The 26,706-nt window shown below is 38.9% G+C and overlaps 1 protein-coding gene across 1 annotated transcript in view; it reads left to right on the forward strand.

Annotated features, from left to right (window-relative positions):
• Positions 1-26,706, forward strand: part of LOC124722136 (MAP kinase-activated protein kinase 2) — a 98,130-nt gene that overhangs the window by 16,481 nt on the left and 54,943 nt on the right. Inside the window, exon 3 of the mRNA XM_047247343.1 lies at positions 17,397-17,461. Coding sequence (XP_047103299.1) covers positions 17,397-17,461 — 65 coding nt within the window. The remainder of the gene's footprint in view (positions 1-17,396; positions 17,462-26,706) is intronic.

Raw genomic sequence — 26,706 nt, forward strand, 5'->3', positions numbered from 1 at the left:
TATCTGTGCCTTCCACAACATTAGTTGAACTCGTTAGCGTGTTGTCACTCATGTTTGCGTTCATGCTATCACTTCCACTGCTGCTCTGATTATACCAGTTAGGATTGGGGGGGAGGGGCGGGGATATTCGGTAAGTGTTGGGATACAGGTGTAGTTGTCTTCTTCATGCCAAGAACTGATATTGTGATATCCTAGATCTTCATGTAGGAATCAATTTCTCACTGTAGGTCTCCTAATTCCATTATTGGAGTTGCAGTTAAAATGATACCCAGGACACTAGCTGGATGTAAAGCATAACTTCACACAACACATTCATGCCATTGCACACTAAGCAAGTAGCATTGGTAACTACACTGTTTACTCAAGAAGGAGTAGCTATAACCATAATAAAACTGAAAAATAGAAAGGCTCCAGAATCTGCACAGATATTGACCATGCTTCATTAAGTAATATTCCATACCTGGGCTGGGGCTTGAGTTCACCTTCCAGTTCAGGAGTTGGACTTATTTGTTAATCTTTGTTCTGTTATTTGTTGAACTTCTGTTAAATCCCCTTTACACGCACAGCAGGGGGCTGTACAGTATCTTACTATGTCTACTGGGTAGGTAACGCAGATCGCTAGCAGAGCATTGGTTGATGTGATGCCAAAGCCCCTTTGACTCTAAGGAGTGTATGACGCAGGATTTGCCTGTTCTGCACACACCTTAAGTCTGTGCGCTCAGACATTTTCTGCAAAGTGTATGATGGCCATAAAAATGGCATCATGGTATGTCCTCATTGAATACAGTAGTAGTTTGTAGTTAGCTGGGATGTGTGCGCAATTTTGTGCATAATGTTATGTGCTTTTTGTGCAATTGCGTGAATGTGTTGTCTGAAGTTATGCTTTCCAACCAGCTAGCTTCCTGGGTGTAGTTGGTGTGATTGTTTGGTAATGGAAGTGTTCTGTGGGATTTCCACACATGGGTAGTTGAACTTTTAAGAGGCGTGTAGTTTTCTGTGGGACTGGTTAGTTTGTTGTCTGCATATCATCACTGGATCTGTGAGTGGACCCCATTTGCCATTCCCTCCACAGCCGAGATTTCATCAGCATGTATTACCAGCCAATCGATGTTGTCATCTTCTTCAGAGTACTGCCAAAAAGGTTTGATTTCCAAATTACAAAACATTGACCTGCAAATAGGACCCTGTGGACACCCCTTGGTAGTGCTTTTGATTACTTTTTGCATTCTGGCTGCCTGTGCCACAATTGTACTTCTACAGTAAATGCAAAAATGTAGTACTAGTCAGTGAAGTTCCTATTCTCACATCTGCACAAACTGTGGATCATCATAAATTGTGGAAGGCTCGAGCAATGTCAGTTAATATTACAATTATGTATTTGTTTGTTGTTTTGATCACCTTGTTTTGTGTACCTTCAATATTTTCCCTTTCCTAAACCCAAGGCACTTGTTAAGCCCTTGAAGATCGGGCTGTAATGTCACACAGGGGTCTTTACCAGAACTATGCAGTTGTATTAATCAGACACATTGGCCTATAGCTGGACCTTTGTATTCAGACTTTTTGACTATTAAAATCTTTGCTAATTTCCAGTTGACAGGGACCCACCCATTATTAATGAATCATTAAGCAATCTGTTTGGGTATGGAACAATTTACACATTAAGAATGTCAGCATGAATGTTGTCTGGCCCTGGAGCCTTTTTGTTTTTCAGTTTTATTATGGTTATGGCTACTACTTATTGAGTAAACAGTGTAGTTACCAAAGTATTAGTGTATTCAGTGTGTAACGCATATACAATCTGTCTGTGCAGTTGATAGCATCGGGGTCATCAACTGTGAAGACTTTTCCAAACAGATATATTGTTGTGATTCTCCAGTTTCTGCTGCATATTAGTTGAACAAACAGTCCACACGTGTACTGCCGATCCATAGTATCCAGTGGGCACAATATTTTGGTGATTAGACATGTCAAACATCACCAACAGAGAGAATTGGCAATCAGGATCTAATACATTGTTGTCTTACATACTGAAAAAGGCAATGCTATGGTTGTCCCAACCCACAAGGACAACACTCGGAAGACGCAGGGCCTGCTAGATGACTGTTCCTCCAGGTAGACCAATGCTGACCCCACCAAGAAGGTTGAAAACAAACCCAGTGCACTTTTCAAGGATTGAGATTTTCCTGATGGGATGTCAAGAAAGGTTACCACCAGAACCTGTGCGTCCAAGACTTCCACGGACTCTCTAAGATACACAAAATGGGGTTGCTGTTACATCCTATTGTTAGCAACATTAGGGCTCCTAAATGATTGCTGGCAAAATACCCGAATGATGTGCTAAGCCCTTAGGTTGATAAATGCCCACATCACATATGCACATATGTAGAGTTCGTGAAATGCTTCAAAAGCTGCAGGCTGTAGGCCTGTGACATCCTTGTGAGCTTTGATATTTCGCTATTCATCGGGGTTCTTCTACGAGAGTCGTTAGAACTCATTTGTCAGAAAGTTGACTTTAAGGCTACCAATTTTTTCAGCCATTCCTGACCTCCACATATTTTCTGTTTAATGGATAAGACTATAAATAGACAGTGAGACTGGCACTTTTGTCTGTGGTTGCAGATCTGTATATGGAGCACTTCGAGGAAGAAGTATTGGAAGTCATCCAAATGGAAACCCACTTGCTTTTCCTGTTATGTGGATGACATATTAGTCATCTGCCTCCATGGAGGAAACAAACTCCATGACTTCCTCTCACATCTAAACCCCACACACTTCAACATCAGGTTCACTATGAAGATTGAGGCAGAGGGAAAACTACCATTCCTGGATGTCATAATGATAAGTGTGGAAGGACCCTGGACCACACTGTGTATGGGAAGAAAACGCACACTGTGCTAGTGTGCGGACAGCTGCCCGCTTTGTGCAGAGGACTGGGATGCTCAGAACACACACCATCTCAGATGCAGAGTGTCTCCCTGAGGAACTGGAACACCTCAGAATGGTGTTCCAGAAAATCGGTTACGCGGAATGGTATATTAAGTGTGCTTGGTGCCCTACCACTACAGTACGACCAGTGGAGACGGGCAAAGTTAGAAGGATGCAGCTATGATCTTTATACTGTACACCAGCACAGTAGTGGGAAAAATCGAGCACATGCTGAAGAAGCACTAAGTAAGAACAGCCTTTTGCCCACCCAATAAAACACTGGCATTATTGGGGAGCATCACAGATGACCTTGATATATGGAAAGCCAGGGTACATCAGATACTGCGCCAGTATGGCAAGACGTATATTGGACAAACAATATGCACCACTGAATATCGATGTTGAGAACACCAGTGGCACACACTACTAATGTATCCAATAAAGTTTGCTGTCACAGAGAACTGTTTGTCAGAGACTGATGTGACTGAATAAAAATGGATCAGGATTTTAACTCAAACTTCATAATACTGGGACAGTGTCATTAGAGAGGCAATCAAAATATGCACCAGGGACAGTCTTATCCACTGGGACTGCGTCCATAATCTCAGCAAGACTTGGGGACCAACTCTAGGTTTAATTAAGAAGACTCTCAGCAGACACATTTTTGTGGTTAGGGCGAATGGAGTAACCACACCGATGCCACTGCAATGAGGGTGACCTGCTGGGCGTTACTGGCCACAAGTATCGACGCGAATGCCTCTGCAGCCACCAACACGTGCACTAAGGACAGACCATGTACATAATGAGTTACATGGAGAGGGGGTAAAAGTTGGCTGTGTGTCCCCAGGAGGTCATTTCATCAGTGCACCTGACGATGGCAACATGTATGATTGCCGAAATGTTGCACCCACTGGACAGTATGAACCAGCAGTGCACCTCTGCACTGTTTGATAAGGTGATTTGTTGTCTTTCTCCATCCACAGGTCATTGATCCACCATTAGTTTTCATTGTGGGCAGAAGCACTGGAGTTTGGATTTTTACCTGTCAGTATTTTGTATGGTACACGTCGCACACCAGTCTTTAACAGGTTTCTAAGGTAGCTTTTTCACTGTGTCTGTCTGCGCTGACCAAGCAGATCTTGGTATTGGAACTTGAGATTGCTATATTTTGTCAGTCAGGCTTCTTTTGCTGGAGAGGCCGGGGGGGGGGGGGGGGGGTGACATTTTGATCTGTGGTTGTCCCTAGTAACTCACGTTATTTGCCATCTAAAATTAATTGATTCAGATGACCACAGAATCTTTGTTAATGATGTGATAGCGGTTTTGGGTATACATAAGAGTTGCTAATTTTTTACTATTTCTTGTAGGGCTTCTGTACTTATTGTATGACCACACACTACCTCTTTCCCTCATGCGTAAGGGCATATGCGTGGGAAAAAAGCACATCCACAAAATTTAGTGGAAACAATTTGCTGTACATACATGCACACTCATGTTCAACCATTGCGTGGTTGTTGTATCAGTCTTCTACGCACCCATTTCTTATCTCAGCAGTTTGTGTTGCATTTATTGTAATGAAAGGTGACAGAAAAAGAAAACACACAGGTGATTATGAATAAAACATAATCTAAATAACAAAGGTACTGTACTGTGTGAAATACAAAGTGATCAAGACTTTTTGTTTGCAAATTTCAGAAGAATGTCACAGCAAGATTTTCATTTTCTGCTTTTGAAACCTAGAACTTGTATCTGTAGACAAGATACTACACTCCTGGAAATGGAAAAAAGAACACATTGACACCGGTGAGTCAGACCCACCATACTTGCTCCGGACACTGCGAGAGGGCTGTACAAGCAATGATTACACGCACGGCACAGCGGACACACCAGGAACCGCGGTGTTGGCCGTCGAATGGCGCTAGCTGCGCAGCATTTGTGCACCGCCGCCGTCAGTGTCAGCCAGTTTTCCGTGGCATACGGAGCTCCATCGCAGTCTTTAACACTGGTAGCATGCCGCGACAGCGTGGACGTGAACCGTATGTGCAGTTGACGGACTTTGAGCGAGGGCGTATAGTGGGCATGCGGGAGGCCGGGTGGACGTACCGCCGAATTGCTCAACACGTGGGGCGTGAGGTCTCCACAGTACATCGATGTTGTCGCCAGTGGTCGGCGGAAGGTGCACGTGCCCGTCGACCTGGGACCGGACCGCAGCGACGCACGGATGCACGCCAAGACTGTAGGATCCTACGCAGTGCCGTAGGGGACCGCACCGCCACTTCCCAGCAAATTAGGGACACTGTTGCTCCTGGGGTATCGTCGAGGACCATTCGCAACCGTCTCCATGAAGCTGGGCTACGGTCCCGCACACCGTTAGGCCGTCTTCCGCTCACGCCCCAACATCGTGCAGCCTGCCTCCAGTGGTGTCGCGACAGGCGTGAATGGAGGGACGAATGGAGACGTGTCGTCTTCAGCGATGAGAGTCGCTTCTGCCTTGGTGCCAATGATGGTCGTATGCGTGTTTGGCGCCGTGCAGGTGAGCACCACAATCAGGACTGCATACGACCGAGGCACACAGGGCCAACACCCGGCATCATGGTGTGGGGAGCGATCTCCTACACTGGCCGTACACCACTGGTGATCGTCGAAGGGACACTGAATATTGCACGGTACATCCAAACCGTCATCGAACCCATCGTTCTACCATTCCTAGACCGGCAAGGGAACTTGCTGTTCCAACAGGACAATGCACGTCCGCATGTATCCCGTGCCACCCAACGTGCTCTAGAAGGTGTAAGTCAACTACCCTGGCCAGCAAGATCTCCGGATCTGTCCCCCATTGAGCATGTTTGGGACTGGATGAAGCGTCGTCTCACGCGGTCTGCACGTCCAGCACGAACGCTGGTCCAACTGAGGCGCCAGGTGGAAATGGCATGGCAAGCCGTTCCACAGGACTACATCCAGCATCTCTACGATCGTCTCCATGGGAGAATAGCAGCCTGCATTGCTGCGAAAGGTGGATATACACTGTACTAGTGCCGACATTGTGCATGCTCTGTTGCCTGTGTTTATGTGCCTGTGGTTCTGTCAGTGTGATCATGTGATGTATCTGACCCCAGGAATGTGTCAATAAAGTTTCCCCTTCCTGGGACAATGAATTCACGGTGTTCTTATTTCAATTTCCAGGAGTGTATTTTGCATAATTCATTTCTTATAGCAATGAGACTGGCAATAACATTTCATTATTTACAACTTGTATATGAATCTGAACTATTTCACATTTTGAAACAAAGCACTTCATTTATCATTTCTGAAACTGTGAAATATTTGAGGGATGTTCTTTGTCATTATGTAAAGGTTAGTTGGCTTTCATTACATAAATTTTATTTTATAAAGAATTGTGTGTGTAACTTCACTCAAAAAGGATTTTAGTTTAACATCTTTGGACTCAACAAATTGATGTATGTCATAGACCACAGAATCCACATCAATAGATGTAACCTATTCTACACTTATATGAAGGCATGCTGAATAGTAATGCCTCTGAATATTTTATGTGTAAACTTTTAAAGCCTTTTAAATGAAACAAATATTATTAACATTCTAAAGCAATATTCTTCATGTCTACATATTTATTTGTCAACATAGTCAACCAGATGATGAATACATTTCTGTTGTTGAGAAACTAATTTGTTGATACCACCACTGTAGAATGTTTGACTTTGTTGATGGAGCCACATCCTCACCTCTGCTTGCACCACTTCATCACTTTCAAAGTGAAGTGTTTGAAGATGTTCTTTCAGTTTTGAAAACAGGTGAAAATCAGACGGGGCCAAGTCAGGATTGTTTTGAGGATGATCAGTGACAGTGAACTCAAGGCAGCGGATTGTTCCAGATGTTGCAGCACACATGTGGTCTGGCATTGTCATGCTGGAGGAGGAGCTGCCCCGTTAGTGGATGAACTATTTGAATTCGTGCTTCGCATTTTCTGAGTATTTTTTCATGTACCAACATAGTTATGTTACACATTACCATGTTTCACACTAAAATTTGGAGCCCTCTAGCGGTGGAGGGTTGAAATTTCTGTCAGCAAAGCAGGAAAATTGACTGAGTAATACGCATTATATGTAATACCTCAACTGATATTGAAAACAGAATAAAAAATTCAGAGGCATTACTTTTCAGTGTGCCCTCGTGTTTGCGTCCTTGATGTCCTATGGCACTTTTTTCAGTTCAAGTTCTTTGATCTTTGTGCTATTAGTCATTAAAGGTTGTATGTTAGTCCATTTTTGCACATGCACTTTTCAGAAATTTGTAGGTTGCGTCAATAGTTTTCCTTCTCTGGGACTTAACATATTTTTTACATTAAAATGAACAGCGACTTTTATTATTAGTCAGCCCTATACTTGGTGCTCAGGGCATCGCATCCCAAATTTTTGTTCAAATGTACTTGAGATACAGAGTTCCTTATGACCTTTTTTTGTCTGTAATCACCTACAAATTTCAGCTTGCATTCTAACAGAATCAACAGACAACTTGCACATAAATTACCTGAAAATATAGCCGTAACACACTACACAACGAAACACTCTTGGGCACCAACTTACTAAAAATTCCTTTTGTTTGCTATATAGCGTATGAGATTCCTACCGAACACATGAAGCAATGTGCCATGACACATTTCAAACAGATTGCACATGCACATGTGTGCTTGCATTGCTTTAAATATGAATCACATGCCCAGAATTGAACATAATAAGGCATTGTGTGGATGCTCTTTTGGGTCTCTACTGCAGGATATTCTGTAGATGTGAGATTTTGTTACGTGTAACTTGTTTCATTTCGCTTTTGCAAAAGTAAAATCTTTCCTCAAGAAATGTCTTCTTATTGTTTGTTGTTAATGTAATTATATTGTGTTCACTACTTGTCAACCCATTGTGGCATGTCTAAATCGACCCTGGAAAATTTACCATTAACAGGTCTAGTTCTTGAAATACGGTTAAAACCTTCTGATGTCTGTCACCTGTGTGTGTGCTAAACCAGAGTGCACTTTTTGCATTTATGTTCATTGTTACCTATTAGTTTTTGTCATTAACATAGCTGTCTGCTTCCCTAATTTTTTTTAAAGTATATGGTTCAACATGGTCTGTTTGCTGTGTGTATGCATTTGTGTGAATCCACTTGCTTTTTAGTTCAAGAACCCAATAAAAGCTGAAGGTTCACTACATGTTTTCAGAATTTCCTTGATGCTTATAGTGTTCATAACTATAATAATTGCCTTCGAATTTGCTGATCTAAGGATGTAACTGAAGTCTGTATATGGGGGGGGGGGGGGGGGGTTATGGGGGAGTGCATTAGCTTCCCTGGGTGCATAATAGATGTGCTCCCAAAAGGATTCCCTCATTGCAATGAAAGGTAGAAGTTTTGAAGCCATTGTGATAAATGCATTTGAATATGCGCTGTGGATATCGGAGATGGGGCTCGAATCCAGTTAATTTGTGGATTTGTACAAGGGGGAAAGGGAACATGTTCGAAAGAACAGACACCAAGTGTTCATAACATTTAGTATTCCATCTTCCAGTTCTTCCACTTTAGCAGTAGGCTGGGTTTTATAGGGTAGTACTTCATGATACCTATGCTTAAGAAATTGTCATTCATTTTGCATAAAAGATTGTAGGGAAGGATGTTTTAGCATCTCTATTTCATTGTCGATACTATTTATGGGGACTGTTACCAGATTATTGCTCATTACCAGTTCCTAAGTACTGCAGTCGGAGCTTTTCATTTGGGTTGTGTGCAATGTAAAGTCTCTTTCAGTTTTTGTTGAGAGTGTTACACTCTCAAATATTCTGCACAGTCTATCTTAGCAACAGTATGTCTGAAAAGCATCAAGAATGTTTCACAATTTTTTCAACAATAGCATAGTGTAATATACATCCATCTGACTTGTTGCATTTGTTCATTTGGTGATAAAGTTCAACAACTGGTATTCCACTTCACAGTATTTTGGTATGGTCGTGGTAGTTAAGAGTTTGGAACTTTACCATAATATTTAATGATTTGTTCCTGAAATCCAGTGAGCACGTTTCCTTTGTCCAGTAATATATTCTTAAGTCATGGACTTACTTTGATAGTTGTACGGGATCTATTTTTAAGTTAATACCTCATTCTGAATAATTTTTCTTTCCTCAGAGAATCTGGATTTCTCTCCCTTGTCTTTTGTGTGAATTTTTTAAGCTTTAATATTTCTATTTTTCACAAGTTATACACTGGTAGCCCTTATTTTAGAATTGTAATAGTTTTCATTTTTCAATGATTTGTTTTCGCAGCCAATTTTTAGCTTGTAGAATTACAATTTTTTTGTGTCAATATAAAGACTACTTTTAAGTGAAATTATTTTTGGTTAGGCTGTACTGTGACTTTTGTTCATATTAAATGAAACAACAAGGTCCCTGTTACCCTGCCATCATCATATGGGATGTACGTGTTAAGGGCGGTGGTTCCCAACCGTTCTGAGACCGTTAAGCCTGAGTGCAATCAAATATTAGGTAGTATCCCTCACCTACCAACATTAGTTGTGCGCTGAACTTCACGATGAAAAAGAACTTCCTCTGAATGCTTTGATTTTTAAAATGAAGAAAGATAAATACACTGTGCAAGGAAATTAAAGAATCACTTTTACGAAACCCAGTGATTCCTACCCATTGCGATGCGTAAGTTTGAAATTTGGCTTAAAGGTGTATACAACATTTGTCTGTAATGGTGCAAAAACATGGTGCCCAGCAACATCAGCCTCGGGTTCAGGGATACTTCAAACAGTAAGGTGTTGACATGTGTGAAGTAAAGACCACAGCTCAGAAGTTCATGTGACATGTAAGGCAGGTTAATGATGTCACATTGGCACCTAATTTCATCACAATTTTGCCCAATGCTGCTGTAGATGTTTCCCACGTTTGGAAGGTCGTCATACCCCCTCTTATCTACTTTTCATCCCTTCTTCCAACACCTCTGTGTTGGCGGTCAGAACTGCGATGCCCAGTATTTATTTATTTATTGCAATACATATTCCGTAGATCCAGTTCTGCTTGTTAAAGCATGGATGTGGAATGACTCAAAAACATTTAGTTCATTATTACATTAGTTTCCATAAGGACAATAAACAAAGGTTAATAAAACAAGTTGGAAACACAATCGGTAGGATAAAATTACACTCACAAGCAGAGTGCCAGGTACAACATTCTGATTTTGTCCAAACAATTTTTTACAGATCACCAATTAATCTGATTAACACAAGAAGCTATGTTGAGGCAGGAATATACAATAGTATTTGGGAAATAAAATTATCTATTTCTGCTATAGAATTCTTCTAGAGAATAGAAACTGTTTTCGAGCAAGAACTCTTTTAGCTTATTCTTAAACAGTACTTTTTTATCCCGTAGACACTTTATATTACTTGGAAGTGCATTGAAGATTTTTGTGCTTGTGTATTTCACACCTTTTTGAAACAGGGACAGATTTTTCAGGTCACAGTATATGTCATATTTCCTCCTTGTGTTATGGTGATGGTACATTTCGTTTGTTTCATATTAAGGAGGATTGTGAAACATGAATGTCATGATTGAAAACATATATTGTGAAGTAGTGGTTAGGATCCCTATTTGTTTAAAAAGATTGCGACATGAGATTCTTGGAGGCAATCCACACAAAATTCGGACAGCCTTTTTCTGACTTGTAAAAACCTTTTTCAATAGTGGTGAATTGCCCTAGAAGATTATTCCATAACACATAAGTGAATGAAAGTAGCCAAAGTAAGCAGATTTTGAGACATTGATGTCTCAGATTTTGGTGATTATCCGAATGGCAAATGTTGCTGAGCTGGGCCTTTTCAGGGTTTAGTTGATGTGCTGTTTCCAGTTAAGCCTGCTATCTATATATATGCCCAAGAATTTCAAACAATTTGCTCTCTCTATCTGCTGGCCCTCATGTATAATGTTTATTTCCTGTGGACTTTTGTGACCAGAATGGAAATGAATATAATTAGTTTTGCTGAGGTTTATTGGTAGAGAATTTACTGTGAATCAGTTCAGAACATCCTCAAGTTGGCATTTAATTCTAGATCAGAGGGTATCTTATGGTCTATCACAATACTTGTCATCAGCAAACATTGTAAAATTGCTTGCTTTGTTTGAGGACAATAGTAGGTCATTGATATATATGAGGAATAGCAGGGGACCAAGGACAGAACCTTGTGGAACTCCATATTTTACTGTTCCCCAGTTGGACACTACCCCTCCTATGTGACTATTGTTACCATCTAGCACTGTTTTATGTTGTCTGCCCTGTAGATAGGATTTGAGCCAGTTGCCCATTTGTCCTCGGAGTCCATAGTGACATGTTTTCTCTATAAGTATTCAATCACTAACGTAGTCAGAGGCTTTAGACAGATCACAAAATATGCCCACAGGCAATGTCTTTTTATTGAGGCATTCCAAAACGTTATTCGTAAACGAAAATATTTGCCGATAGTTTGTAACATCTGAGGCATTGCCTCTTTTGTAGAGGGGCTTTACAGTAGCATATTTCATCATTTCAGGGAAGTTACCTTGTTTGAGAGAGGCATTGAATATATGAGCTAGGACTTCACTGAACTCATTGCACAGGCTTTCAGCAATTTGCTAGAGATGTCAACACCAGCTGAATTTTTTGCTTTTAAAGAAATAATGGTTTTTCTTACTTCCTGTACTGTTATAGGGGCTATACCTATCTGCTCTATGGAGCTAGGGAAGTGACCTTTCAGTATTTTTAATGCTTCTTCTAAGGAACCATTGTGTTCCGCTTTCTCAGCAACACTTAGAAAATACTCATTGAAAATTTTTGCCACAGATTTTGATTTTGTACCTGTCTTATCTCCATTATTGAGAACAATGTTTTGGGACCTACTGGGGAAATTTGCACCAGTCTCACTCTTTATCACTTCCCATGCGGTTTTGATTTTGTTACTAGTTTTATTAATTTTGGAGCACATATACAAATTTTTCGACTTCTGAATAATTTTGCTTAGTACTTTGCAGTATTTTTTATAGTGATTTAGCTGGGTGTGGTTGTCTGAAATTTTTGTGGGAATGTACAGTTCTTCTTTTTACATGAAATCTTGATACCAGTGGCTATCCAGGGCTTTCTGGTATGTCTTGTGGTTTGGCTCTTGTATATCCTTCTTGGGAAGGTGCTTTCAAATCTCACTGCCACTTCATTACTGAAAAAAAATTGTACTTGGAATTGGAATTTTCTAAATTATATGTAGGTGCCTAGTGTGTGGCTTGGAGATAAGATTTAAAAATCTGAATAGTTTCTTCATTTCTAAATTATTTCTAAATTCTAAATTATACGTAGGTGCCTAGTGTGTGGCTTGGAGATAAGATTTAAAAATCTGAATAGTTTCTTCATTAACTGTTCTGTTTTCCAACTGGGGCCACTACCATTCACATAAATACTTGTGCTGTTTATAGTGAGTCTTTGTCCATCATGGTCAGATAGACCATTCATGACTTGCCTGGTAGTCATATCACCTTTTTTTCCTTCTGGTCTGTAAATATATTATTGATCAGTGTGCCTGTACACGAAGTTATTCTAGTAGTGAAACTAATCACAGAAACCAGATTATACGTTGACATCAGATTTTCTAGGTCTGCTCTGTTTCTAGAATTTGTTAGAAAGTTAACATTGAAGTCCCCAAGCACTACCACATCTGTTTTGTGTTCAAATATGTATATTAGGAGACCATCTAGCTTATTCAAAAGGAGACTAAAGTTCCCTGAAAGGGCTCTGTATACTGTGACTATTGATATATGGGAATTATTCAAGGACAATTCTGTGGCACACACTTCCAAATGTTGTGCTAAACGATAATTCTGCACATTAATTACTCTACATGTGATACCATTTTTAACATAAATGGCACACCTCCTTTTTCTTTACATTTTATACAAAATGATGTTGCTAAGTAATAATTGTTTATAAGTTTTTCTATACCAGACTTAATATGGTGCTCACTAAAACATAAAACATGGGCATAATCTATACCTTGTGGCTCATGTATATTGATTATAAGCTCATTGATCTTACTACTTAGGCCTCTATTGTTCTGGTGATAAATTGCAAGTTTTTGTTTAGCAGAAGCAGTTACTCTTTTTCTCTAAAAAAGAAGTTTTGATTGAAGGTCTGGGCAATGTATTTTTTACTACCCATCTCTCCAAATTAGTCTGTTTCCACACACTTGCAGATTGGGAAGATGCACTTCTTTCTTGTTTTTTCACCATCCAGTTGTCCAATGTAGTCTGCCTATATCCGTTCCTGCAATTATTTTTTGTACTGGTACACTCTTCAATCAAATCTAATTCTTTTGTGTAGACATTGTTCCTTGGCTTTGCAACTATGTCACAAATTATAAATTACTAAATGATTTTTTCCATGCCAGTTAAGGTGAAGACCATGAGTGGTAAAGTTCTCTGCCAAATTTGTGAGTTTCAATCCTATGACTATTAGTGAAATTGCTGCAGATATCTGCATAACATCTATTTGTTGCAATTACTGCCTTGTTTACACACGAGGATTGTAATAAGTCGTGCCTGTGTGGAATATCAACTACAATTACGTTGGAATGCTTCAAGTGGTTTAGACTTATTTTAAGACATTATCAGCATGCAAACCTTCATTATGTGCAACGTCATTTGAACCACCACAGATCACAATGTAGCCTTTGTTCATTATCTTTTGAGGAATATCGATTATTAATGAAAGTACTTGGTCAATGCGAGCACCTGGTTTGATATAACGTAGGGCACTTAACTCTTTGTTGGCATTTATTATTTCGTGAGCAACACCTCTAAGATGGCTATCACCCAGTAAAAACTCTTTTCTTTTGATGTCATTTGTTGTGATAGCTACATTTACTGTCTTCTTGGAAACATTGTTGAAATCAAAATGTTTTATTATGAGTGGCCAAGGAAAACATTCCAGACATACTGCCACTCAGTCGGCACGAAAAGGCCGCTGGGGGTGACATAAATGGCGTCAGTGGAACCACCCCTTTTCCTGGGGCACTGATTCTCACACATTTCGTGGTCGCAAATGACAGTCTACTGTGTAATGAGGAACAGGAAGACATTGTTGACAACCTCTGACACTGCTGACAGCCCCTGCCTGTAGTGGCGGTCACGTGTGCGTGAAGTGTGTGCGCTAGTGTGAATGTGTCGGTGTTTTCTTTGCTGTAGAAGGCTTTGGCTGAAAGCTATGATGTGTAACAACCTTTTGATTGTGCCTGTCTGAAACTCAACATGTCATCTTTATGGTGAGTAGCAATCTAGCCTATGTTGATAGTCCAGTCTGGAGTTTCCATTGTTTAAAAATAAAAAAAAGCTCCACTGGTTCCTTTCCCTGTCGTATTACATAATGCACACCATCACGCTTTGTAAACACTGAAGGGATCAAAAATGGTGTCTAGGCTCTAATAAGTGGAAAACATTGTTTTGGAGGTAGTCTCATAGTATTGTGGAAATCTTTGGTTATGTAGATGAAGAGAAATGTAAATTAATATTTGTTACAAATTTATGTAATCAGGATGACATTTTAAAGCATTTAGTGTAATAATTACAGTAGCAAAAAGTTATACATAAACAATAATTTAATTATTATTACTATGTTACAGTGGGGTTTGGGGGGGTTTTCGGTTTTTGTGTGTGCGCACGGTTGGAAATGTTAGCCTTTCTTCTACATCTTCCTGATAAACAATACTGTGAACACTCGTGCCAGGAATTATTTGAAACAGCAGGTGAAACACAGCAATCAGCACTTCCACAATTTGGTAGCCTTATGGGCTTTAATCATTAGTGACTTCAGTTGACTGATGCAGCTGAAGAAACATCTTGAGGACACTCTATCTCACCAAATTGAGACCTTTATTGTGGATAAAGGTGTGGTGTTGCACAATATTAGGGTGAAGGTGGGTCTGGGATGTGGTTAATTTTTTGACCGGTATACTTATATTGTATTCCGCCCTTGATTTTCCATCAATAGAAAGCAAGTCACGTTTATCAGAGACTAGTAAAAAATTGAAGCTATGATGTTTCAAGAACTTTTATGGAATTAACCTTACAAAGTGTTGATGTAACACCATTTTCTATAGGGTGAAGCGGTTAAGACACTGAATGGAAAGGCATGAGATCCAGATTTTTGCCTAGCTATGCAGAATTACATTTTGTATGCTCCCCTTATATAAATTCAGTTCAGTTCAGTGCTGGGATGGCTCTTTCGAATAGGTAACAGGCGATTTAATCCCGTGCCTCATTCTGTCAACCTTGATGTCAAAGTGTTGTTAAACACTTTAGTTTCTTTATTCCTTCTTTTCTTCTCCAGTTTCATGTGTTCGTTTTTCTATTATTTCTTTACATATCTTGTGCACCTCTTTACATAACATCTCTTTCAGGTTTCGTTTGTGTGTGTGTGTGTGTGTGTGTGTGTGTGTGTGTGTGTGTGTGTCATATCTCATCATTAACAAGTGTAGTTTGTAACATAAATGGGTGTGATCTACTTTTATTTGTGTCAGTTGTGGTATATTAATTTCACTTTTTATTTCTTTTATCTTATTTGGAATTTTTCTTAGTATTTTCCTATGTCTATCAGTTCAGTGTCGCCATTCATAATTTCATTAGCATTACCATGCAAAAGCCTTTACACTCTCTTTGTAATTATGAAAAAGTGATTACACACAATATTTGATACATGTGTTACTAATTCTGTTTCCTTCATTTCCATAGAAAAATGTTGATGTTGATATTTGAATTTTAAGTATCATTCACTGAATATTATTAAGATGCCACTCAAATTTAATGTGACAACTACTTAACGTTTGTTGACAATACGCACAATTGTGTAAACAGTTGTGATGTTGATGCTCCTGCTACAATTGTTTGTTTTCTGCCTCACTGTTAGTGGTTTGTAGTTACTGTGCACTGTTCAGAGCCAGAATGATCCATACACTTTGTCATTATGCCTTTCTCGCCAAATGTGAAATTGGTTCATTTCTTGTTCTATTTGCAGGGAGGGTAGTGCTGGTGATACATGATTGTTTAACTTCATATTTTGCACTGGTTAGCAAGGTGGTACAACATTGTCACTAGCCTCATAGTCAAGCGTGTAACGGTATGAATCACTGTCTCCCAGTCCAGTTTTTTAGGTTTTCTCTGAATTTGCTAAATTATTCTAGGGGCTACTAGAATTTGCTCAGTCATGATGAAATCTGTCTTTAATCGGTAAATAATAGTATGTAGACAAATAAAGAAAATATAGAGGGTGGCCAGAAACAGTCTGAAAAGCTTGTAAGGGTGTTGCAGGATAGATTTTGCTGAGAAATCATTGTTATGAAAATATCCAGTATGTTGCACTGTTTCAGAGTTATTGCTGTTGAAGTTAACCAATCAGGCCGTTGAATGCACAAATTCGAGTACATTTAGTGTCAGTTGTTCTCATAGCATAGATGACAGTGCACGAGACTGCTGAGCCTTTGGCTCAGCTTCAGTCCTTACTACTGTCCCATGTTCTATTTTTGTATTGCTCTCTTGTTCAATTTTAGGAAACTGAATGGCGAACACATTTGGTGAGACCGTCTTTTGCGGGCTACTCAAATTTGCACATGCAATAGGCTGATTAGCTAACTTCAGTGTTAATTAACTTGAAAACAGCACAACATATCGTATCTTTTTCTTAACAATTGCTTGTCAGAACAGCTTATCCTGTTTCTGACCATCCTGTATTTCCTATTTGGTTTTTCATAACAACATTTTTTTAACATCATGTCACACCTGAACTACTGCTCCATTCGTGGTGATTCTGCTGACAGGTAGGTGTTAAATAGAAAAAAATAATTAAAGACAGAGCTTGCGTAAAGTTCGTGGTTACGATGGTATGTGTCATTTACTCAAAGGACTATACTTCTTTTAGAGAGTGTTTCATAATTTCAGTTCTGATAGTTGCGTGGAAGGCTAGATTAATCCATGTAGCTCCTATTGCTAGTGAAGTGCAGTACTTTGAGTGAAATAAGATATGTTTATTTTTGTTGAGACAACCAGCAGGTTTACACATCACCTTCCAGGCAGTGACTTAAGTCGCTTGCAGGTCTATCTTTATATTTGTCAGTAGTATGATATATTTAACATAGGAGTTTCTCTCTGTGATGTAATGTGATGTTCGTCAGTACTTGAGGTTGTATTTACTGTATTTTAAGTATTGAAGAGATACACAGTCTTATCTGACAAAAAAACTGTAAGAGTGTGTGTGTGTGTGTGTGTGTGTGTGTGTGTGTGAGGGAGAGAGAGGGAGAGAGGGAGAGGGAGAGAGAGAGAGAGAGAGAGAGAGAGAGAGAGAGAGAGAGAGAGAGAGAGAGAGACTAATTGACTAAGTGATTATATTTCCTTTTTCAGCATGGAAGGTGGTGAACTGTTCCAGCGAATACAAGACAGGCAAGATGGAGCCTTCACTGAAAGAGGTATTGTATAATTGTTACTACTCTTCTGTGTCAACATTTCCAAAGTCTAAATATTATGTATCCCATTATGGACGAGGGATGAGCAGAAGTATCTTTAATATGCCTTAATTTGGTTGTTTTTCCTCTTACACCAGGTCAGATTTACTCTTTCAACCCTTGAGTCCTGAGCCTCTATCTTCCATTTTGCCATTGCCTGCTGTGACATCCCTCAGCACTAGTCTATTATCAGCACTGTGACCAAACAATTCTTTTATTTTTATTTGTTTATGTTTGTTTTAGGCTACAGCATTAATAATTTGTGGTGGGGTGGGGGGTGTGTACGCTTTCATTTTCAAAAAAGTCAAGGCACAGGCTCCATTTAGGATGAGGAATATTAAAGAATAATGAGATTTTATAATATATTTCAGGTTCACAACCTAATAATTTTGGAGAAATGAAAGAATTAGTATTTTCTTAATTAAATTTTCACTCTGCTGCCCAGCATACGCTGATATGAAACTTTCTGGCAGATTAAAACTGTGTGCTGGACATAGACCCGAACTCAAGATCTTTGCTTTCACAGTCAAGTGCTCTACCAACTACGATTCACGAGCCATCCTCACATCTTTACTTCCACCAGTATGTCGTCTCCTACCTTCGAGACTCCACAGAAATTGTTCTGCAAAACTTGTGGGACTAGCACTCCTGGAAGAAAGAATAATGCAGAGACATGGTTTAGCCACATCCTGGAGGATGTTTCCAGAATGAGCTGTTTACTCTGTAGGGGAGAGCGGAGTGATCACTGTGAAAATTTCGTTCTGGAAACATCCTCCTGGCTGTAGCTAAGCCATGTCTCCACAATATCCTTTCTTCCAGGAGTGCTAGTCCCACAAGTTTCCCAGGAGAACTTCTGTGAAGTTTGGAAGGTAGGAGATGAGGGAATGGTGGAAATAAAGCAGTGAGGACGGGTCGTGAGTCATGCTTGGCAGAACACATGCCCACTAAAGGCAAAGGTTCCAAGTTTGAGTCTCAGTCAGGCTCAAAGTTTTAATCTACCAAGAAGTTTAATAATAAGTAATTTTGGGAAGTTTGTCATACTTGAGGAGTAAAGTCCTTGCTCACAGGTGTGGTGACCAAGTGGTATGAGGTCTGCACCTAGATCTACAGTGGTTTGATTCACACTTCTTGCAAAATTTGTACATAGCAAAATGGAAATTGTCTCAAAAGTTATATGTTATTTCTATGAAGTAAATTTCATTGTGAAATAGGAAAAAATTGTGAGCAAACAATATTCATGAAGTTTGAAAACAGATTTTTGATCATTTTGCAGACAGTAAGCTTTTTGTAGTTTTATTTCCTCACAAAATATGTTATCCTGGATAGATGAAAAAGCAGCCAAAAGAGTTACATAATTTTCAGTTTCTTGAAGTTTCACGTATTTTCTTTCTGTCCTGGTAAGCCTTCGCAGTATGTCAGGTGACATTCATCATAGAAATAGGGAAGGCATTGAAACCCTCTGAGCGAAGTACATTGGATGAAAGCTGTTTACATGGGGCACTCATTTCCTGCCCAGTATGCAATGGAAAGCAAACTTTGTTTATTTAAATGTATGATCATGTATACGATGATGATGTGTGAAATGTTGAAGCTGGCTACAGGTTGTTATGGTAGGAGAGAGATATTCTGGTTTTGCAAAGTGTCTTGAGAGGTGTATAACAGTTGATTACTTTCAGAGTATCTATTAATAATTGTGGTGTTTTTATGTGTTAATGATCATTAATTAAATCATTATAAAGACTGTGTGTTCACCTGTTCTGTTGTGATCGTGTTTCACATAATTTGTGTAAAATGTCTTGTAGTTAGAGAGAGGCAATCACATTCCATAAAAAATGTGAGAACTCAAACAAGAAACACAAAGCTTACAGTGACACAGATGATCAAACGACTTTCATAAACCTTATTTTTATCACTTTTTTCCTTGTTTGCAGTAAAATTTATTTCAAAAATATATAAATTTTGTGACACTGTCAATTGGTTTGCCAAAGATAAAAAAAATTGCAACAAGTGGACTTGAACCTTTCATAGGGAAGTTAAATGCGATCTGAACACAGGTCTTGTCTTACGCCACTTGACCACCATCACAGGTAGCAAGGACTTTACTCCTCAAAGGCATCTGCAGTGGCAAGCCTGATATTTATTGTAAAATTTTATGTATGTTCAAGTTTTCTAATGATTCTATCTAGTCAGTCCAAAGTGGTATATACCCTTCTTTCGTTATGATATCAAGCAGCTTCTTGTGTTGCATGTTAACTTGTAGTAAATTCAGGAATTGTGAAAAAAACTTAACATACTTTTTATGAACTATATAGGGAAATTCAGCATGTTATTACCGCCCTCCCTTCCCCCCTCCCTGTGAAACTTCAAATTTGCTGCCAGGCTGTTCCTTATTTCAGTAGCTGTATATTTTTGTTATGGAATATGTCCCATACATTTTCAGACAGTATCGTGCTTGACAGACGAATGGGCAGTTAGAGAAACAGTAATTTCTGTTCTGTAAAACAGCTTATGATATGATTTTGAGTAAAACATAAGTGTGTTTTAGAGGAATAGGGCACTAAGAGTATGTTGAAGCAGTGTTATAGTTTTTACTTTGTTTTTGAACAAGTGGTTACCATTGTGTGTGTTTACAGCGTTGCAGATACCCATCTATAAACAATGACAGACCATAGAATCACCATTCACTTTGTATGACATTCATATATATGAAAACATTATCAAATTTAAAATGGGACCAAGGTGCCATTCCACATACCATACTATTGTTTCACAGGTCATTTCTAAAAATCTGGTATCAAAGATTTGTAGCCATGGGAATTCTCACCAAAGATTGCTTCCTTGCAGTACTTTCATACACAATACTTTCAGGTTAGGGATTCTATCAGTGTTGTCTGTAGCATGTTTTGTTGTCATAAAGATAAGTGAGAAGTTCTGTGCTTATCACTGCCATGTAGGTAAGATGACTCTCACTTCACTATTTATTTATTTACCTTTTTTAAATGTTAGATACTTGACTTCTCTGATTTTATTTAGTTAACTGTTTCTGCATGTCATTATTAAGTTTTGTATGAAGTGTGTCATGATTAAAAACAGTTGCCCTGAATAAAAGGCCAAAATAATTTTGTGTTTGCTGTAGCATGCATTTTTACATAATATTGTCCACATTGTGCTCCTGAACCAACAAGTTAAATGTTTATGTCAAAACAGAAGAGTTTCATGGCATTTTTCAAACATTTTTGTGTACAAAACAGCAGTTTCCCATTACACTTAATATTTTCTTCAGTATCATTCATGTATATCATGAAAAACAGTGAGCCTGTCAGATTTTCCTGAAGTTTCAACAAGGACGGCCAGTGATAACTTCAGTGCAGTTGCACAACACACTCAAACTGTTACAAGAATCTGTGAAATGCTGCAAGTGATGAGGATAATTGGCAAGGAGCACTACATCAACAGTGAGTGGATAAGTTTAGAGTTTGAGTCTGGCTAGCATGCTAGGGTAGTGTGTACACTTGCGATGAGCACTGTGTCATGATGGCACAGTGGTCAGTGCATCTGCCTAGTAAGCAGGAGACTGGGTTTGAATCCCAGTTCGGCACAAATTTTCATCTTTCCCCATTGATTTAAATTAGAACCCATTGGCAGCTAATGCCATTAATTCCTTTATGTGTTTATTTAAAGAAGTTTATTTCTTCATCTAATGTTGAAAAATGACTTTTGAACTGTGAATGAATGGAGGGTTATTTACAACAAATTCATTCAAGCATAAAATAATATATTGCAAAGCTGTATTGCTTGTGCAAAATAACTTGAAAATGTGCAGATATGGACTGGTTGAGTTCACCCCCTTTGTTCTGAAAGTGCAACTGCCTTAGATTGTGGTCGTCTGCTGAGCTGGCAGTTATATGTGCCTGTATCAGTTGTTTATACCCCCTCATTTGATCCTCTAGTCAGAGACTATTCTCTTTGTGAATTATTATGGATCATACTGGCATAAACTGTCAATATGCTAGTCAGAGACTATTCACTTTGTAAATTATTATGGATCATACTGGCATAAGCTGTCAATATGATTGTCTGCAGACTTGTTAGCTGTAGCTTGCAAGTTCTGCTTGTGGGTAGGATTCAGCTGTTGAACTGCGCCACCTCTACAACACGATGGCCACACAAAACTACCAGCATGTCCCCATCCCTCCCCTTACCATGCTGTCTGCGCAGGTACGAGACAAATTACATGATGAACGCACTACTAAATGTGTTCCTCTTTAAAGAGGTGCCTTTCAGGTGAATTTGTGTACTTGCACTGCATATTGTTCAGTGCTGGATTCAAAATAAAACTCTATTAGGGATAATTAATGTTATAAAACCATTTATAACTGACATTAGCTGAATTATGTAGCCAAAATTAGTGCATTTTTTGTTGAATATTATACTAACCGGTTATTTTGTACAGTATTAATGTTGTGGAACCTCATTTGCTCTAGCAAAATTTAATGTCTTATACAATATTATGAAGAGGATAGTTACCGCTCACCATATAGCGGAGGTACTGAGTTGCAGTTAGGCACAACAAAAAGATTGTCAGAAAGTAAGCTTTAAGCCAGACTGCGAGCAGCAGTGCATGATAGGAGAAGCCACCAGATAGTGAGGGTAAGGTGGAGGCTGGGGGAGGGAGGGATAGTAGTGTACTGGTGGGAACAGTAAAGTGGTGCTTGTGGAAGCATACAGAGACAAGGTGGAGAGAGGGTAAGGTAACTAGGTGCAGTTGGGATGTTAGACGGAGGGCAAGGGGGGGGGGGTGAGAGTAGTGGAAAAGGGCTGGAGTAAAACAACTGGTTGTGCAGGTGGCATAGAGGGTTGTGTAGTGCTGGAATGGGAACAGGGAAGGAGCTAGATGGGTAAGGACAATGACTAACGAAGGTTGACGCCATTATTATTAAAGAGGAAAATTACTGCACCCAAAAAGTCAAGAAAAGAACGAAGTTAGAACTTAAGTAGATGATTGTGCTGTATCCATTTCAACACTCCTCATGTTGACGACTTTTACAAGGGGGCAGTATGGGTATCATGGAGCTGAAGTGATCTCTCGGAAACAGTGTAATGTGAAGTTGTCCCTCAACATTGAAATCCCAATCCCCTGTCATTCTACTAGAGAAATTGTTCTTAAAAACTGCCTGCCATAATTTTTACTTCTATTGTGATATCTCTTGATACTAGTAGATCAATAGTCACATCAAAATTAATAATAGCAGTTAAAAGCCCTCAAGGTACCTCTTTTGTACTGCATTCCTAATACACCTGTTATTGTTCAAAGAATGGTATCTACTGCCAAAAACGATACTGCTGTCATAGGTGGGTTCCTGGCAGTTGATAAGTGTGGTTGGCAGGTAAAATTGTCACAAGAAACTTTTGAGACTGGGTTAATCATTACAAAGGTAGCTGGTCCTGTGTAAATTCTTCTTTTGTGTGGTTCTCTTGAGCTCTACTTAATACCATTGTCACCATCATTATTTTGTTCTCATGCATGTTTCAACCATGGCCACTACGCTCTGTAGTATTTCAGTGAAGCGATTAAACTGGAGCATTTACACATGAACACCATCATTGTCTTTCATGTACATCACCTTGTAATTTGTTGTTATAACTTTTCTGACCAGTTACATGCTTTAGGAAGTGTTTATTAAATACGTAGAGGGTCTCAACGTTGTTTTTATTGCATCCTTTTAGAAAATGACAAAGTTTCTATCACATGAAGAAATTGTCAGAGCTGCTATGAACTGATGACAAACTCTCTGTCTAAGAAAAGTTCAGAAGACAACATTGAAATAAGTGAGCATGATGAAGATATTGGCAGAAATATAACTATTGACAACTGGTATACCAGTGTGCGTCTTGCAAGGATTCTATTGGAAATAAGGTCAATATTAGTGGGAACTTGAAAAAAAGAACAAACCAGGTATTCCTCCACAATTTTTGCCCAATAACCAAAGAACTGTTGCTTTAATCGTGTTTGGCTTTACCTAAGACGTAACAGCGATATCGTGTGTTCCAGCCAAATCGCAATCTGTTGTTCTCATCTCCATGATGCATAATGATGGAGAGATTGAAGAAGATACAGGCTCTCAGAAAAACCCAGAAGTTATAACGTGTTACAACCACATGAAAGGTTGAGTAGGCACTTGTGATAAGTTACGTAGTAATTACACTGTTGGCAGAACAAGAAGAAGATGGCCATTAGCAGTGTTTTTTCATTTGGTAAAGGTGTCTGATCTGAATTCATATACCCTTTACAAATTGAACTGTGCCAGTGAAGTTATAAGATGAGAGTTTCTGAAGAATGTTGCTAAGGACTTATAAATTGACTATAGTGTCCAATGGATGAAGAGTCCTGATTTGATGTCAAAATCTGTGACAAAAAATAAAGCTTTTATCTATCAGAGAGAGGAACTGGTGCCAGCACTTGAGGATGTGAAGAACAAAACCAGCAAGCACTCCACTGTGTGTGTGTGTGTGTGTGTGTGTGTGTGTGTGTGTGTGTGTGTGATTTGTTTCAAACACGTATGTAAAAAGTATACTAAAGTGGTCTGCACATCCTGAAAAGATGACAGACAGATATTTTATACCAGATAATAAGTAACATATTATTTCACTGCAGTGGACATCTTTTAATGGTCACTTCTGTAGTGTTTTCAATTACTCGTGAGGTTGCAAATGTGAACAGGGCACAACACCAATTGGGAGTGCTCACTGCAGTGGAGTTTGTGCATTTGCAGCCCAGGACCAACTGAAAACTCCAAAGAAGTGACCATTAACAGCTGTCCACTGAAGTGGACGCTATGTGCCAAAGGGTTAAGCCCCATCTTAGAAGGTTACTGAAACTTCATATTCAAAAATCACTTATTTGGAAATAAAAGATTATCAAAATACCATTGAAACTTTAAAAAGGAATAAAAAACTATTTTAAATGATTGTCTTGTGGAATAATGGAGTATTTTTTCAATTTCAGGTCAAATAGACCCAGTGCAAATGTTTTTGTATTAAAATATCACATGACAAGGCAACACCCAACCAAAATAATGCAGAAAGATGTATTTAGTAATTCAAGCAATGTAATCAGGGAAGATTATTCTGAGGGGGGAGACATTGCATACAGTATAACTGCCCTTTTACATTCTTGGAATTAACATTTTCCTTCTGTTTAAGACATTTATTATTACTCAAATTTCCTATCTTAACAATGTTAATTTGTACCCAATTTTACATTTTATGTCAACATATTTATAATTTTCTCACGATTTACATTTCATGAAACAATGTTCATGGAGAAAAAACTGACGTAATTGACATATAATAACACGGGCATGGCATTGACCTTCAAGCAATATTTACAAACGTTATGCGGTTAAGTTTCTTGAAACCATGGCACTCTACTAAAAAGGTTTGAATTGATAAAAGTTTGAAAAAGTTGTGCTTTATTTCCTTCCCCTGCCAACTTCTACTTGGCGTAGTGGCTGATGGGCGTAACTAGGTTTGTGGAAATAATGACCAATCACAACGGTTTTCAGTCTCTACTGCACCTGCGCAAGTCTCCCCAGAACCTTGGGTCAGGGGTGACTTACCGGATGGGAGGGGAAGAGTCTTTCCTTCTCATCCCATCTGGTAAGTCTCCCCTGACCTGGGGTTCTGGGTGACTTTTCTAAATTGTACCCCTTTCTCTAAATCTCTCCAGTCCTTTTCCTTCACCTCCCCCCCACCCCCCTTCCCCTATGACTCTTCCGCCAGGAGGAGTAGCCACTGTTCCTAAAAGCTTGTAAAAGTTAAATCCTTGTGTGTGTGTGTGTGTGTGTGTGTGTGTGTGTGTTCCCCTGCCACTGCTTGGCGAGTAGATTTTTTTCATCTGTTCATTTACATTATATTATCAGTAATTGATTATTTTTGTTGTTAAAAAAGGTGGTGAGTGTCACCTTGTTTGCTGAGGGCACAGCTGTGAATTTTTTAGGGGGTGTGATGACACTACATCCCTAGCTGTCTCAATATGTTATAACAAAGCGGTATCTGCAAATTTCGATCAATTTGGTTGTTATGAAGTTTCGTACATTTTCATTTAAATACTCCTTATACTATCCCAGAAGAACAATGGCATTCATTACTCCAAGTTAAGGTTAAGATTGTCTCTAGCACCAAAAGGGGTGCACAATGCCGGAACCAAAATTTTTGGTCACTTGCCCGGTGATATAAAATGTCTGACAGATGGTGAAGTAAACTTTGAAAACAAAATTAGAGTTTCTCTTTGACAACTGCTTCTATTCTGTACATGAATTTCTATTATTGTAATGTGTGAAAGGTGGTTGGTAAGAATTACTAACTCACATTTGTATGTTCTTTTTTTAACAAAAAGAAAGAAAAGAAAGAAAACAACCCTTGTAAATGATGAGCATGTAGCCATATTTAAAAAAAAAAAAAAGTAGTGTGAATGTAAAATAACTCGTCCTATCATCACGATTTATTGTATAAATGATCCATGGAACATGAAATTACCTACCAACTCAACTAAAGGATTAATAAAAGATAAAGGAAAGATGAGGTGCTGGTTTTAATGTTTCAGGTGTTCTATATAGCGGCCCCCTCCCTCTTCCTGACTTCAGTACAATGCATAGAATGTTCATACAGTCATGTGGAACTGCTAGAAAAGTCCTCCTTTCAGATGTTGTTTAGTTTGCATGTCACATTGGTTTTAATGACAGTTAAGTTGTCAAACTGCTGACCCTTCATGTGAATTCCTTCACTTGGTTGTGCTGTGGAGGGTTTGTATTGATAACACCAAGCCTCATCATGTCTGATGATTTTTTTTCACAAAAGAATCGTCCACATTATGCACTTCAGTCAAATCGGAGCTGGTGTCCAAGCACTGTTTTTGTTCAGGAGTCATGGTGTGCGGGACAAAGAACTAGTGAACAGTCATTAATGGCATATGTGGAGATTGTGTCCATCACAGAATGATTTCGAATCATACTGCTTCTATACTTCACCTAAATATAAAAAAAGGCAATGTTAGTAGATAATCCGTTTCTTTCAAATTTTCTATTCTTTTTTTAAGTAGTAGTTGATTGTTAGTAAATGCACTTGAATTTTGCCTCCAAAATTAATCCTCATTTCTAATGAATATTAATAGTGGCCTAGTTTCACTGTTAATTTGACCAGATAATGTA

The sequence above is a fragment of the Schistocerca piceifrons genome, chromosome X (assembly GCF_021461385.2).
Source record: "Schistocerca piceifrons isolate TAMUIC-IGC-003096 chromosome X, iqSchPice1.1, whole genome shotgun sequence".
NCBI lineage: Eukaryota > Metazoa > Arthropoda > Insecta > Orthoptera > Acrididae > Schistocerca > Schistocerca piceifrons.